Genomic DNA, 16,656 nt, shown 5'->3' with positions numbered 1-16,656 from the left:
GATGCCGAATGAACCAGGGACAATGGGATAAAAACCCGCTATCTACCATTAAAAGAATTTAAAATCGAAATTTTATTTCTAAAATGTAAAAAACACGACGTCCACTGGCCAGCGGCTAGGCCGGACCTTTTCGGGCCCGAAATCACAGCCAGGACCTGTTTGCTCAAAGGCAACAATTGGTCTAACTTTTTACATTGGCTATGGAACGAAGGTGGTCTTAAGACTGGCCTTAGACTTAGATTGATTACTAAAATCTAAGCCATTACCGCTGTGGCCGCGGGCGGCGCCGTATTCGGAATCAGTCACATTTTTATATACCTTTTCCGCGTTTTACTTACTTAGTGTACTGCGGCACGCGTGGTGAGAGAAATGGATAGCTCCGAGAATATCCACATCAGGGCGTCCATACCGCGGCAGCGCTTTGAATATCCCCGGTAACCAATAACAACAACGTAAGCAATATGGCGGACATGGACTCGTTGAACTGTTAGAAACCGAGGAAGAATCGGTCGATTTTCCCGCGATTGAAGGATTATTTGCGGCTATATTTCACCTGGCCCGTGTGGCCCCGAGTTAAGAGACGGGAAACAGGGCCAAATAAAGCACGAAATATAGGTTTCAATTGTTTTAAAGCGATGATAATTGGGATCAAAACAAACCATCAAATTCAAAGGAAGAAGTCAACAAATAATCAAGTCGAAATTTGTGATTAGAGTTTAGCCTGACTATCTATTGTTATTAAGTCATCCCCCGATTTTAGAACGGAATTAATAACCGGGAATTAGAGATGGCTGCTATGCAGACACAAACGAATCCGCGAACGGGAATGTCGTCGTCGCCGGCGAATCGTAAGACGATGATTCAAGCGGTCGTCCCCGATAAGTTGAGGATTCCCGTCGTCGGTCACATGATCACCGACGATGATATGGGCATTCTACGAGGCGTCAAGCTGCAACCGGTGAATCTGGCGAAGATCGTGAAATTACTCGTCGACCCTCACTCGGTAGGTTTTCAGAAGTTTGATCGCCGATATTTTCGATATCGGATTGAATGTGAAACTTTGATGTTCATTTAAAGGTACGATGAAATGTGAAAGGTCATAGAAATGTGTGAACAATTCTGAAGAAAAGTAACTTAAAAGGAGTCGTTCTTTAAGCCGGGCGTGGGTCGGCCTTGCGACTCACTGCGGCGCGATTCACTGCGACCGCCAATGTCGATCGCGTCGCAACGACTCGCCAAGCTACGCTTCCTTGCGACGGGTTGCGACTGCCAGCGATGCCAGACGCAGTGAGTCGTACATGTTCTACTTTCTGCGACGCGACCGTCCCGACCGACCTACGCGCTCTTGCGACTGGGAGCAACTAGTCGCACACAGTCGCTGGAAATCGCGTCGCAACCAACTTACGCCCCCACTTGTGACGCAATGCGACGATCGCATCGCAAGGTCGGCCTACGCTCGGCTTTAGCCTACTGAGATGAGACAATTTACCAAGATGACATGCGAGGCCTAGGCCTAGGATTCTTGTTTATTTCTCACCGTTTTAACACTACATACTATAGTCATAGATAGCTGCTATCTAGCTTAATCTCGCCTTAATCCTTACACAATTTTCTACTTTATTTCAGACTTTTTATCAGCAAACCTATTTGTAATTTCAATTTCGTAAATTTGAAGATCAGGGAATTGAAGCGGCGTTTATGGCTTGGGTCGGGAATCTTGTCTGATCTTTTCATCTGAATTTTTTCTATTTCAGTCAATGATGTACGATCGACATGTTTGCGCCATGAAGAAACTCGGCAAACATTACAACACTGGATTTGTATCTTTTTCAACAAAAAAAAAGAATGCTTTGTTCCTTCGATTGAACTCTTTCAGGAACCCTATGACTCACTGACTGGTTAAAACTCTTTTGAAACGGAAAATGCTTTAAAAATGGTGCTTGAAACTCCTTTCATTTGAACAAAATCCCCAGGATCCAGTTCCACAGTTGTGAGTTTGAGTTAACTCTGAGTTAAAATTAGTTGATTTTCAATGAATTAACTCCGAGTCAAATCTTAACTCAGAACTGTGGAACTGAGTCCTGGACTCCTATTAAAGTCCTTCAATTTTGTGAAATAGGCAATAAAAAATGTTTGCCTAGTTTGCAGTTGTACGGGCCCCAGTTCTACAGTTATTGTCAGTTCAGGAGTCAAATCGAATTGATTGAATTAAATTTTCAATTCAAATAAGATTTAGATTAAAAGATTTAAATTAGTTCATTTTCAATGATTGAACTGTTCATTCATTGAAGATGAACTAATTTTAACTCTAACTAGCAACTGCGGAACTGGGCCCAGTAGGCTACCCCTTAAAATCGATAAAATTTGGACCTGGAGTTTTTATTTTTTACCGTATGAGGCGTTACTGAATTTAAGTTTAGAAAACTCCTTATATCTAGGAATGACTGATCTGTAGGAACCCTGCCTTTTTACTCTTCGAAATCCTACTCCTTATATCTAGGAACGACTGATCTGTAGGAACCCTGTCTTTTTACTCTTGGAAATCCTACTCCTTATATCTAGGAACGACTGATCCGTAGGAACCCTGCCTTTTTACTCTTCGAAATCCTTGTAATTCTCGAGCCCATTTGTTTATATGCGGCGCCTTCGTATTCGAAACATTCCTTAACCGCGTGTCGTTCGTTCAGCTGATGAAAGATCTCGTACAGATTTTCCGTATTCTGAATATCTGCGCCGACCGCGCCGAAGATCAACCCCTCTACATCGAGTCGATGTGCGATCTATTGAAAATCTGCGGTCTGCCGCTTCTGAAAGAGAAAACGTCGGACGAACTGTCGTACGAGCAAATTGCGATAGAGTCGATTTCGCAATTAGGTGCGTGTATAATTGTATCAATGCAAATGTCAAGATATCTGTGGTTCCGAATGAATGCGGTATCAATCTACATCCCCTCTGAGATCAGTTTTTTGAAAGTGTGCTAATAATAATAAGATGAGCAAAAATTAGCTGCCCAACCAATTTCAGTTACAACTTGCACTAGTTTATTTCGGCATAATCTTAAGTTCCTTAAGTGGAAACTCCTAGATGCTTTCAGAAATGGCATTGATCTCTCTAAAAAAAAAAGTTGGAGTTAGGTTTCTGAGTTGAATTGATTTCTTAGAGAGACATTTCTAAGATGTAAATTGCATCACTAAAAGGCGTTATTCCAAATGACAGAATTTAGTCAGAAACTTAAAAGGTTTTCACAAGAGTTTTCGATCGAAAAATGTCCTCCCTCGATAGATAACAAATGTCGACTTTCTGATTGCGTTTTGAAGGTTATCTGATGCGAGTACCGAGTAAAGAAGTCCGTCTGCAAATATGTTCAACGCTCGTCAGTTTTTATTGCGAGGAACCGACGGGACAGAATATTCAAAGTAAGTTCTAATTCCGCCCTATACTATACGTATTACACGTGCATGTTATCATAATGAAAATAAAATATGCCAGAATTTAAACCCATTCTGTGCTGACTAATTGATACCCGTCGGTGCTGGAGATAATTTGAAAATTTGTACACCGCGGTGCAGTGTATTGTTAGTAAGTTACTAATAATATTTAACTATTTTGCCATTTTTGACATAGCTGCCATCCTTCATAAAAGATACGAACTAATTACTAATAACATGGATACACTAGCGATGTGCGGTGTACTAGCAAAGTCCATCCAGTGATTTATACACCGCACCACAGTGTAGAATCGGTGAAAGGTTTAAGATGGATACTGTTTTTATCTGGGTTTTTAGAGCATCAAGCGACAGGGAAATCGTACAACCAAAAAATTGTCGAGAAAAGCAACGTGTCGGAAACGCTCGTTAAAGTGAGTTCATTACCGAGTTGACCTAGAATCTAGAGTTTAACAACCAGGCGCGGATCTAGGGGGGGTAGCCCACGGGGCACGTGCTACCCTCTAGCTTTTCTAAGTGCCCCCGTAAATTATTACTATGTTTTTATTTGGAGGAAAGAATTCCAAGTGCTTGGAAATTGCATCTGAAGGGGATAGTGCCCTTTTAAAATATTGCCTGCCCTTTTGATTTTGTGCTACCCCTAAAATTTCGTCCTGGATCCGCGCCTGACAACGGTGCAGAAATTCATGACCCAGATGATGGTTTCCGATCTTATTTTTGTTTCAACAAATTTTCAGTCGTTATCGCTATTGGAATCCGACCTGGAAGTTCGTCGAGCAGTTTTAAACGTGCTACAACATTTCTCGAAAGATTCCGGTGAGTTTTTTCGACAAAACAAAAGAAGTATGAACCCTAAATAATCATTTCAGATCGTTTATCCTTTGGTTTTCCTTAATCCTTATTATTATTATTATTATTATTATTATTATTATTATGATTATTATTATTATTATTAATATGACAAGGTGGTTTTTAATCTAAGCAGCAAGTGGAGTTTCTATTTCGAATCGGGGCCCACTTTTGTGAAAATTTTATACCAGAAGTTTCAGGCTGTTGGATACTTCATGTTTTCAATGAGGAGGACAACAATTTAAACTGAACCATTTTAACCCTTTCAGTGCTGACTAGTTTATACCCTATAGTGCTAGAGATAATTTAAACATTTCTAAAAAATCACCCTAGTGTGTTTAATAACGGGAATACCACTATAGTGTGTCTACACCGCCGCGCGGTGTATCGCTAGTTATTAGTATTTGTCTGACGGGTGCTGCCGTTTTTGAATAAAGACAAAAACTAATTACTGATTACATCAATACACCGCAGTGCGGTGTACTAGCAAAATCTATCACTGATTTATACACCGCACTGTGGGGTTAAGCTTTAACCCTTTTCATGAGACTGGACCCTGGGCTTGCCTCCTCTACAGATATTCAGACAATTTTGAGGCCACATTATTAAACAATTTCATGGAATTGAAAGGGAAGTTTCTGAGATGATCGTATTTCTGTATGTGTAGAGTTCACGTGTAATCAGATGTTATTGGCTCAGGCTGCCGAACGGTTGTGTACGGCGTTGAATGAGAATGATCCCAGCGGACAATGTTTGTTCAGATCTGTCGATATTTTGTGGAATCTTCTCGAGAACGGCGACAAATCACAAGTATCCGGACAACTCGGCAATATCGTCTGTATCAAGTGAGTAGTCGAGCCGTAATGTGACTTGTTAAAGTGCATGTGACATGTACTACATGTGACATATGTTACTACATATAACATGTAATACTACATGTAACATGTACATGTCTCGTGCAATGTATGGGTAACATGTAATGCAGTGAGTAGTCAAGCAATAATATTACATGTGACATGTATACTTCATGTGACATATGATACTACATGTAACATGTAATACTACATGTAACATGTAATACTACATGTAACATGTACATGTCTCATGCAATGTATGGGTAACATGTAATGCAGTCAGTAGTCAAGCAATAATATTACATGTGACTTGTTAAACTGCATGTCACATGAAATATTACATGTGCATGTCTCACGCAATGTATGGGTAAAATGTAATGCATGGAATACTTTTTAACATGTGACACATTAGTGCATGTGACATGCACATGTTACATGCAATGTTTGGATGTCACATGCGCTGGCAACATGCAATATGCAATAATGTATGGATGTCACAACCAATTAGACACATGCAATTTACTGATTGACATGCAAATAACTGCTTGATGAAAATAAGACAATAACTGATAAATTTTTCAATATTGGCCGTTTTCATCCCTGATAATTGATAAATTGATTGATTACAGACAGCTACAGGAAGCGTTCGTGCAGCAAGTTACGCAGGGATACAGTCATTACGATCGACAATTACGCAACGATCTATTAGTGATCACGTCGTTATTGATCGCCGATCAACCGGACGCTCCGTTCGTCGAGACGGGATTCGTTAAAATGTTCGTTTTATTGGCCACGTTTCAAGAAGGTTCGTTTTGAGTGCAAATTTATAGAAGCGATTTCTGCGGCGCCATTTCGACGGTTGTGCTTTAGATTTCGTGATCCTTTCTCTAAACCAGCAGCTTCGATTGATAAAAAACTTTATCGTGCGTTTGTTTTTGATTGCAGTAAAGAGTCATCACGCGCTGGTGCGCCATTTACGTCTCGGAACCGGTCACGAAGATTTCGAATTTAAAAAGTTGCTCATCAATATTCTAGTTTTACTGAGTAGAAACACGGCCGCAGTTCCGGTAAGTTTTCACTTAATTCGATGATGTCATTAGGGGATTTATGGAGGCAGTCACCTTTTCTGATTGGATCTATGATAGATCAAATCACTAATGGATCATTTGATGATGTAATAGGAGGCACACATGTCACTAGTGTCTATAGGAATAATTTGATGATGTCATAGGGGGATTTATGGGGGTAAACATGTTTCTAGTGTCTATAGGAGTAATTTGATGATGTCAAAGGGGGATTTATGGAGGCAGCCATCTTTCTAGTGTCTGTAGGAGTAATTTGATGATGTCATAGGGGGATTTATGGGGGTAGACATGTTTCTAGTGTCTATTGGAGTAATTTGATGATGTAATAGGGGGATTTATGGAGGCAGCCATCTTTCTAGTGTCTGTAGGGGTGATTTGATGATGTCGTAGGTGGTTTTATGGGGGCGGCCATCGTAGAATTACCGCCAGTAGCGATCATAGAGCATTTTTGTGTATAGAACTATTAAAATGAGTATTGATTTATTTTCTCTCTCCGTCTGTGCGTAGATTCTATCGGAAGGCCGGGTATTGTTGGCGTTGTTCGGATACGTGCGCGAGAACGAGAACACGACGTCGCCGTCCGATTACACGGCCGCTCAATTCGAGGAGATACAGCTTCACGCTATGGCCGCTCTGTGCACGCTGTGTCCGCTGATGATCGATGATTATATGACTTGTCAAGGCAGCACTCGGCTGCTGTTGCTGCTCGAATGGTGCGTCGGAACGGGTATGTAGAGATTTATTTGATTTACTGAGTGGGGATCAACCAGGTGTCACTAGTGTGCAGTAGGACATAAACTACTGCGGCAATAGAGGATTCCACTTGTGGCAAGTGAGGTGTCACTAGTGTGCACTAGGACATCGACTACTGTGGCAATAGAGGATTTCACTCGTGGCAAGTGGGGATCCACCAGGCGTCACTAGTGTGCACTAGGACATCGACTACTGCGTCAATAGAGGATTCCACTTGTGGCAAGTGAGGATCCACCAGGTGTCACTAGTGTGCACTAGGACATCGACTACTGCGTCAATAGAGGATTCCACTTGTGGCAAGTGAGGATCCACCAGGTGTCACTAGTGTGCACTAGGACACTACTGCGTCAATAGAGGATTCCACTTGTGGCAAGTGAGGATCTACCAGATGTCGCTAGTGTGCACTAGGACATTGACTACTGCGTCAATAGAGGATTCCACTTGTGGCAAGTGAGGATCCACCAGGTGTCACTAGTGTGCACTAGGACATCGACTACTGCGTCAATAGAGGATTCCACTTGTGGCAAGTGAGGATCTACCAGATGTCGCTAGTGTGCACTAGGACATTGACTACTGCGTCAATAGAGGATTCCACTTGTGGCAAGTGAGGATCCACCAGGTGTCACTAGTGCGCACTAGGACACTACTGCGGCAATAGAGGATTCCACTTGTGGCAAGTGAGGATCTACCAGATGTCGCTAGTGTGCACTAGGACATTGACTACTGCGTCAATAGAGGATTCCACTTGTGGCAAGTGAGGATCCACCAGGTGTCGCTAGTGTACAGTAGGACATCGACTGCTGCGGCAATAGAGGATTCCACTTGTGGCAAGTGGGGATCCACCAGGCGTCACTAGTGTGCACTAGGACATTGACTACTGCGTCAATAGAGGATTCCAGTTGTGGCAAGTGAGGATCCACCAGGTGTCACTAGTGCGCACTAGGACACTACTGCGGCAATAGAGGATTCCACTTGTAACAAGTGAAAATCCACCTGGTGTTGCTAGTAGTTACTCAGTTTCCCAGGCTTCAGTTTCATCTACATTTCAATTGAATCAAATGAACTTTTCCATGAAATGAAATCATAATTGACATAAAATAAAACTGACGTAAAGTTAAAAATCGTTATACGATATTTTTCGTCTGATTTTCAGAGGATTACGGCGGTCATGGTAACAGTTTCCACGCAGTCGGTGGCCGCGGCAACAAACGAGCGCAGATGAGGCATTGTTTACGGTTGCTACGCAGTATAATTTCGACCGGGGAGGAAGTGATTATTCAGGATCTCGTCGATCAAGGCGCCATCAATCAGATCACAGGTAGGAATACAATGAGAATCTATACGTTCGCGTAGGTGGGCCCTGGTTCGAGTTTTACGATAAAATTTCAACTAGTGGCAATGACGGCTGAACTGAAATAGTGAGATATCTTGTATTAGCAATGAGGGCAGAACCAGAACTATGAGATATCTCATAGTGGCAATGATGGCTGAACTGGAACTATGAGATATCTCATAGTGGCAATGATGGCTGAACTGAAATAGTGAGATATCTTGTATTAGCAATGAGGGCAGAACCAGAACTATGAGATATCTCATAGTGGCAATGATGGCTGAACTGGAACTATGAGATATCTCATAGTGGCAATGATGGCTGAACTGGAACTATGAGATATCTCAGAGAGTGGCAATGATGGCTGAACTGGAACTATGAGATATCTCATAGTGACAATGATGGCTGAACTGGAACTATGAGTTATCTCATAGTGACAATGATGGCTGAACTGGAACTATGAGATATCTCATAGTGGCAATGATGAGTGAACTGGAACTACGAGATATCTCATAGTGGCAATGGTGACTCAACTGGAACTATGAGATATCTTATAGTGGCAATGATGGCTGAACTGGAACTATGAGATATCTCATAGTGGCAATGATGGCTGAACTGGAACTATGAGATATCTCATAGTGGCAATGGTGACTCAACTGGAACTATGAGATATCTTGTAGTAGGTAGCGAACGCGTTGAATTCTTTTGTGGAATTAAAAGTGTTTATTTCTGCTGTTTGAATCGATTGTAGGAATATTGAGTAATGTTTGTAAATCGGACGAAGATGACGACGCTATCGATGTTGAAATGCAGTGCGATATGCTATTCATATTGTCGAATCTATGCGAAGGCGACATGCACAGACGGGTAAGGGATCATTGATTTATTACGTACGCTTTAGGGTATGGGGAGGGGTAAGTTCATATGCGTACTGTAATGCTTAATGTATATGAAAAAAATGGCCGACAATTTGCGTACAGAGGGGGTTGAAAAGTCAAATTTTATGCGAACATAATAAATGAGCGATCCCTAAGTTGTATACGATAATTATTCTACTGAATCCTTAACCTCATTGCATATATTATCAGCGAGTAATTGTAGTCATGGTTCTAAATCGATGAAGTCCTTGAGAATTAGTAATTAATTATGATTTTTGTGATTATGATCTTTTTATTTTACATTCTCGTTTAGGAACTATTCGGTCGCGAGGGCGTGGAAGTTTTGACCGGTTACATGAAAATGAACCCGCGCAAGATCAGCAGCGGACTTGGTCACCACCGACTGATGCTGTCGACCGTCGACGCCATCTGGTGCGCCGTCGTCGGCTGTTACTCGACCGAGGATATCTTTCTCGAGACGGAAGGCGTATTTCTGCTGCTCGATCTGCTCGAGGTAAATCGAAAATTGAAAACTAACACGTGAATCGAAGATAAAATGCAAACTCTGATCCGATCAGCATAGGCGTCCCCAGGAATTTTCTTAGGGGGGTTCGAATTAGCATCAATCCAGCATCCAAGCACAATGTCTGGTGTTTGGTGGGCCTCCCCCAAAAAACTTTTTAAAAATTGGAGGCTTTAAAGACGTTTCCCAGGCTCTCAATGAATCATTTAGAGGTAAAAGACTAGTCAAATTGGCAAGAAAAATCTTGAACATTACATAGTAACTTGAGAAGTAATCTCGAAAAGGGGGTCCGTCCGCTACCCCCGCACCCCCCTTGGGGACGCCTATGATCAGGTTCTACAGTTCTGGGTCCAGTTCCACAGTTCTGAGTTAAGATTTAACTCAAGAGTTAACTCATTGAAAATGAACAAACTTTAACTCAGAGTTAACTCACGACTGTGGAACTGGGTCCAGGGGCCAGTTGCTCAAAAGTTGGTTAAAGATGACCTGTTGATAAATACTGTAGTAACAATGAACTGACACTGGTTAACTCTAACCAACTTTTGAGCAACTGGCAAATATCGAACCGTGAATAAGAAGAATCAGAACTACGAGATAGAAACTTTTAATTATAATGGTGAAGGAACTGCAAGATATCTCATAGTGGCAGAACCAGAACTATGAGATAACTCGTAGTGGCAATGATGGCAGAACCAGAACTATGAGATAACTCGTAGTGGAAATGATGGCTGAACCGGAACTATGAGATATCTCATAGTGGCAATGATGGCTGAACTGGAACTATGAGATATCTCATAGCGGCAATGATCGCTGAACCGGAACTATGAGATATCTCATAGTGGCAATGATGGCTGAACTGGAACTATGAGATATCTCATAGCGGCAATGATCGCTGAACCGGAACTATGAGATATCTCATAGTGGCAATGATGGCTGAACTGGAACTATGAGATATCTCATAGCGGCAATGATCGCTGAACCGGAACTATGAGATATCTCATAGTGGCAATGATGGCTGAACTGGAACTACGAGATATCTCATAGCGGCAATGATCGCTGAACCGGAACTATGAGATATCTCATAGTGGCAATGATGGCTGAACTGGAACTACGAGATATCTCATAGTGGCAATGATCACTGAACCGGAACTATGAGATATCTCATAGTGGCAATGATGGCTGAACTGGAACTACGAGATATCTCATAGTGGCAATGATCACTGAACCGGAACTATGAGATATTTCATAGTGGCAATGATGGCTGAACTGGAACTATGAGATATCTCATAGCGGCAATGATGATGGAACTGGAACTATGAGATATCTCATAGCGGCAATGATGATGGAACTGGAACTATGAGAAAGCTCGTTGTGGCAATGATGATGGAACTGGAACTACAAGTGTCCTTGTAGCCAGGAGTGAATGTGTTAATCTAATAACTGTAGAACTCGGTCCTGTTTTTAACGGTTTGAAAAATTTACATTCTTATCTCCTTTTTCGCAGACTTGTCCGAAAAGTATGCATAACTTGATTCTGGGATGTTTACTGGATTTGACGGAGAACCCGAAATGTCTGCCGCATATAAACACGTGGAGAGGTCAAGGTGACAAGTCTGCCGCGCATTTGATGTGCGAATTGTGGCGCGAGGAAGAACGCGAAATGGGAGTCCCTCGTGAGGAGTCCGGCGCCATAGCAGGTACTGATCGTAAAAAAGAAATTTTGCGTCGTTCAAAAAGAACTACTCGTTCATGAGCATGAAAATAATCTATGTCAAATTGAAAACGACGAAATGATTTTTTTCAAGTGTTCATCAAAGAATCTGGATACTTCGCCCATCAAGGAGATGGTAGAATACAATTTCGCATTTTTCTATCCTATCGAAGCGCACACGATTTTGCAGTCGTTTAGTATTATAGCACGCCGAACTGAATTTTATCCTGGCTTACGTTCATTCTGTAAATGTTAGGTCTACACAAGATCGAAGAAACGAGTTAGAAATCATCGCACAAAATTACCGCGAAAATAATGTGAATAGATTATAAGATACCGTAGATAAAAACACAAATCCTTGAATACCCTTAGAACTGTAATTCACCAATACCCTTAGTACTGAAATCCACCACTTATGCGTACTCTACTGTACACCAAATTTGATTGCAATCGAATTCTAATGCTTGTAGATGGTTAAATGATTATACGTTTATCATGTTTCATCATTTGATTTCTATTTTCTATGAAATTAATTATTCAATGAAATAGGAAGAAAAGTTTATCAAGGCAAATTCACAAAACAACTATATTAGATAGGAGAAACAAATTATAAATTTCTGTCATTTGATTGTAAGTCTATTGTTTGATAAACTTTTTACCTTTTTCTTCGATGGTATTTCATTTTTAACACGGGGTAGTTTAAATGTTAGTCAAACATTTTGTCAGAACTGTTTGTGAAGAAGTGGGTCAAGAAGTGGGTCTCACTTAAAAAGGGCCATTATGAAACTAAGTCATACGCTGAGCCAGAATTTTGATCATTGCAACGAACTAGATCAATACCAAACCTTTTCCGATGTTGACTTTCTAAATGCTATCTTCCCTATTGAATCTATGCCTGAAATCTGTTGTAGCTTGCATTGTTACATTATTTTCGTCTCACAGATTTCAGCAACCCGCTCGTCGGTGCTCTACAAGCCGAGATGGGTATCATACCGCTGCCCTCGACCTGTCCGAGTCATTCCATAGTCGACGTGTCGGAGAATCTTCGCGCGAAAATATATTCACTATTTACGAAACTAGGTAGGTGTGAATTCTTGTACTGAGTTAAACGTAAAATTCAGGCAGCCTTTTTGGGTTACAAATATTATAGTTGGTAAATAATTTTGGGTGACAGACTTTCGTTAATATATAGTCTTTATTTGAGTCTTTTTCGGGTTTTCAAACTTAATGAAGTAAGTAAGACATTGCCAACCCATTTTTGGAAATGGCAAATCCCTGGTGGGTTGGACTCTGAAGTTGGAAAACCGATTTCCGCCCGACAGATAGTAATCTTTAGTAAAGTGAAATATTTGGTCAAATCTTGTTATACTACCAGTAAGCCATTCTTGGAAGTTTTTTTTTTGGACAAAATTTACTTTTCATATTTATACTTTTCATCAAAAACTTTTCATATTTAAGGCTTTGTTGAATTGCCTGGACTGACTACGGATGATCACATAACGTTATCAATTGTTGAACGTTACTATGATTTCAAGGTAAGTGATCCCAGTTCAAAGGCTGCGAGTCAAATATTAACTCATTTTTGAGTAAATCTCTTAAAAGGATTGTAGTAGCTAAAATGATACAAAATCAGGCTGGCCACTGACCTAAACTACTTCTCAGTGAATCAGAAAAATCAAGGAAAAAATAAGGGAAAATTCTAGGAATTCGACAAATTTAGCAAAAAACATTGGAAACTCAGGCCCCCATGCATTTCTTTATCAATATGTGATTCATGAAAAGTGAATAAAAGTTTTAATAACATTAAAAGCATTAAATTAACATAATATAGATAACATCAAAAGCATTAATAACAAGCAGCATAAACAAGTAATATTTCATGTAGCAGTGTTTTCAATAAGAAATTAACAAGCCAGGTCCCTTTGAAAAACAGGAGGGTCCCATAATATGTCACAGTCCCTGAAACGAAAGCTCGTTTGAAAAAACAGGCAGGTCCTTTACAAATGACAGACAGGTCTGGGACCTGGGACCTGGCTCTTATTGAAAACACTGCATCATGTAGTATTTTGAAAAAAATTTCAGTTGGGAGAAGTTTGGACGGAGGTCGTCAAAGAGTTAGAAATGGAAGGCGTTCGACCGGTGACCCCCGATCAGGAGTGTTTGGAAACGATCACACGAGCGATCGAAGAACGCGCTCAGGGCTGCGCGTTAACGCAAGGGGAATTACTGGAGGCGCAAAAACAACAAGATCTACTCGACGAACAGGAACACTACGCCGAGGTAAACACTAGCTACGTATGACGCCACCAGATGGCGTGACTAACGGTCGGTTTAACTACAGTCGAAATTAAGTTTATTTTCAATTTTGAACTGGATCTTTAAACTCCTGTATTGGAATATCTATCAAACTTGCCTTGAATATAAAATGCCACAAGTTGAATCTCCTATTGTAGCAGTAGTTGATGTCTTTATTACACACTAGTGACACCTGGTGAATCCTCACCTGCCACGAGTGGATTCCTCTATAGCTACAGTAGTTGATGTCCTACTGCACACTAGCGACACCTGGGGGATTTTCACTTGCCACAAGTGGAATCCTCTATTGTACTGTAGTAGTTGATGTCCTTCAGCATCGGCACCTGGTGGATCCTCACTTGCCACAAGTGGAATCCCCCATTGCTGCAGAAGTTGATGTCCTACTGCACACTAGCAACACCTGGTGGATCCTCACTTGCCACAAGTGGAATCCTCTATTGCTGCAGTATTTGATGTCCTACTACTCATTAGCAAAAACTGATCGATCCTCACTTGCCACAGTAGTACTCTGATGGGAGGGGATGTTCTATTCTAAATTTCAAATTTTTCCTCTACTTATTTTTTTCTCACGTTTAGATTCGAGAGAATTACCGGCAGACGGAGAAAGCGTTGACCGATTTCGCTGATTACGTCGCTCGCACGTCGAACTACGGATTGTTGAAAATAGCCAAACAACGACAGCAGCACTCGATCGAAGCTTCGAGAATCGAAACAAAACATAAAGAAAAGTAAGTCTTTTACCTATTCAATAATTGGGAAGTGGTAAAAATTGGGAAACCCATTTTTGTCAACAAACTTTATTGTTAGTGAATACTTTGGGTAAATTGGGCAACCCAGTTTTTGGGTGACAAACCTTTATTGAATGATAAGCAATGCAAAAATAGTTGATAGTCATGTATCAATTCATTGTCGCCAAATATACTATGGTAGTAAGCTGTAAAAATTGACTCGCCCATTTTTGGGCTAAAGCGCAATAGTTATCTATCTATCTATAGTTTATTTATCTATCTCAAGTTTTCAATATACACGGGATATCTGATTTATTCTGAAATTTTTTTTTCAGGCATACGTTTCACGCGACGGATTTATCAAACATCAAAACAACGGTATGTTCTTTTGCCGTCATAATTATCACTTCAACGCCCTGGCAGTTGAGTATGGGTCGAAGTAAAACAGTTACTTACAATGGGCAACTCGAAAATGGGCAGGATTGCTGCTAAAAAATTTCTTGTCTATTTGAGAAAATTTAAGGTTGTTTAATGAATGATTTCGTGAATAAGAAGTATTGTTAGTGCTTCTTAAGTTTCTTGAAGATTTTGACCCCTTGATGCATATGCTAATATGTACCGGTATGTGGTGTGTTGTAGCGTAACAGCGAACCCTGTATCATACTCCACGCCTCCCTCACCTCCTGTTCGCCCTGGACAGTGCTGTCACCTAGCGACGACGGTAGGAAATACTGTGTATTGAGCGCGCGGATTCGAACCTAGCACATCTGCCGGCAGCAATGTTGTCGTTCTTTAAACCGAATTAGGCGAATTTATGTCAAATTAATTTTCTGACAAGATTTAGATTTTTTGAAACTCTTCGAATATTTAAAAGTAATCTAGACAATGTGATTGCAGAATTTGATGATTTAATGAGAAAAAAAATCCATACTAGGAAAAATATCATTTGAAAACATCTCGGGATAAGCTTTTAAAATTTTGGATTTTGAGACATCAAAATTTTAGGAACAAATTTTTCACCACATAAATACATAGCTAGAATTTGAAATTTAAAATTTTTTGGTTTTCGAATCTTGAATCATAATTTCATGGTAGACGCTTCAATTTCATCCTACTATAATACTTTATAACTCAATAGAGAGTATTAATATTATTTGGAAATCTCGACCATCATGTTTGTGTAGAATTGATTTGTCTCACGATGTTTCCTCTGAATTTTTTCGTTTCAGACTTTCAGCGGGCCGTACGTAGCAGTAGAAAGTACCCCAGCCGAGTTGACGGGTGGTCATCTGGTTAACTACGACGAGAAACTAGGCACCCTCAAACCGAGAAAAATTCCTCTCAAAGATACAGCTTGAATCTATCCTTAAAACTTTTTGAAAAAAATTTGGCTGTCTTTTCAGTTTTACCTAACTTTGCAGCCATTTCGTCGGGAGATTATCGAAATTTATGAAAATTACTAAATATGAATTTTTCGCCGCGGCTGTAACGATTTTCGTGTTGCTAATGCCGAGTATCTTAGTTAAAAAAACGAAAAACCTTTCAGTTTGTTAATATTTAGTGAAAGAGGAGTTTTGTAAATAGACCTTTAGGTTAAACGACCGTGAAACTTTTGTTAAAGAGAGGTTTTTACGTTCTATAACTCAAAAAATATTAGATTTGAAGTTAATCCGTCCATTTTTCCGATGTTCAATAGAAAAATTGTAGATACTGCTGAATCTTTGAGAAATAATAAAAATTGTTCACTTTTTTTAAAATGATAATATTATAAATTTACTTAAACGCTATTGTCAATTGTGATATTATGATTGTTTATGAAATACATGGGATGCTAAATTATTTTTCAAGTTTGTTTCATTGGGATTTCTTTGGACGAGAGGCGTCTTCCGAACCAGTCGCTACTCAGCGCGTTTAATCTGTCTGGTCAGTGTTGTGGCAGTTCACTTGCTGATTTTCTGAATCATCCTCGCTTGCCAGGGGTCAGGTATCGCTCCACAAACTCGCGTCCTCCAGCCCCTTGGCCTAGCGACGCGTGATTTCATAACTACGTCGTATATCGATTTGCGGCCAGTGAGGTCCAAGCAGTCAGGTGTGGCGGTGACCAGTCAAGTCTGGTGACGTAGTTGTTGTTTTGTACGCAGCCTCGTATAGTTTGTTTGCCCACCAGTGTTGGACACGTAACA

At 40.5% G+C, this 16,656-nt stretch overlaps 1 protein-coding gene across 2 annotated transcripts; it reads left to right on the top strand.

Annotated features, from left to right (window-relative positions):
- The first annotated feature begins 458 nt into the window (after positions 1–458).
- Positions 459–16,296, top strand: LOC141911979 (cilia- and flagella-associated protein 69-like). 2 transcript variants are annotated; one of them, XM_074803116.1, is made up of 20 exons: positions 459–1,003; positions 1,755–1,820; positions 2,688–2,874; positions 3,318–3,416; positions 3,786–3,859; positions 4,184–4,262; positions 4,963–5,140; positions 5,779–5,954; positions 6,095–6,216; positions 6,742–6,961; positions 8,141–8,305; positions 9,069–9,184; positions 9,509–9,709; positions 11,223–11,415; positions 12,372–12,509; positions 12,888–12,964; positions 13,512–13,709; positions 14,322–14,473; positions 14,809–14,851; positions 15,703–16,296. In XM_074803116.1, the coding sequence occupies exons 1-20, from the start codon at positions 788–790 to the stop codon at positions 15,829–15,831; spliced, it is 2,829 nt and encodes a 942-aa protein (XP_074659217.1). In that variant the 5' UTR covers positions 459–787; the 3' UTR covers positions 15,832–16,296. The 2 variants fall into 2 exon arrangements, with proteins under 2 accessions (XP_074659217.1, XP_074659218.1); XM_074803117.1 differs by lacking the exons at positions 12,372–12,509; positions 12,888–12,964 and having other exon boundaries at positions 11,223–11,307; positions 13,510–13,709.
- Positions 16,297–16,656: the final 360 nt, after the last annotated feature.

Source organism: Tubulanus polymorphus, chromosome 10, assembly GCF_964204645.1.
Source record: "Tubulanus polymorphus chromosome 10, tnTubPoly1.2, whole genome shotgun sequence".
Lineage (NCBI taxonomy): Eukaryota > Metazoa > Nemertea > Palaeonemertea > Tubulaniformes > Tubulanidae > Tubulanus > Tubulanus polymorphus.
The sequence above is the reverse complement of the archived record's forward strand: the minus strand, read 5'-3'. Positions and strand labels throughout refer to the sequence as shown.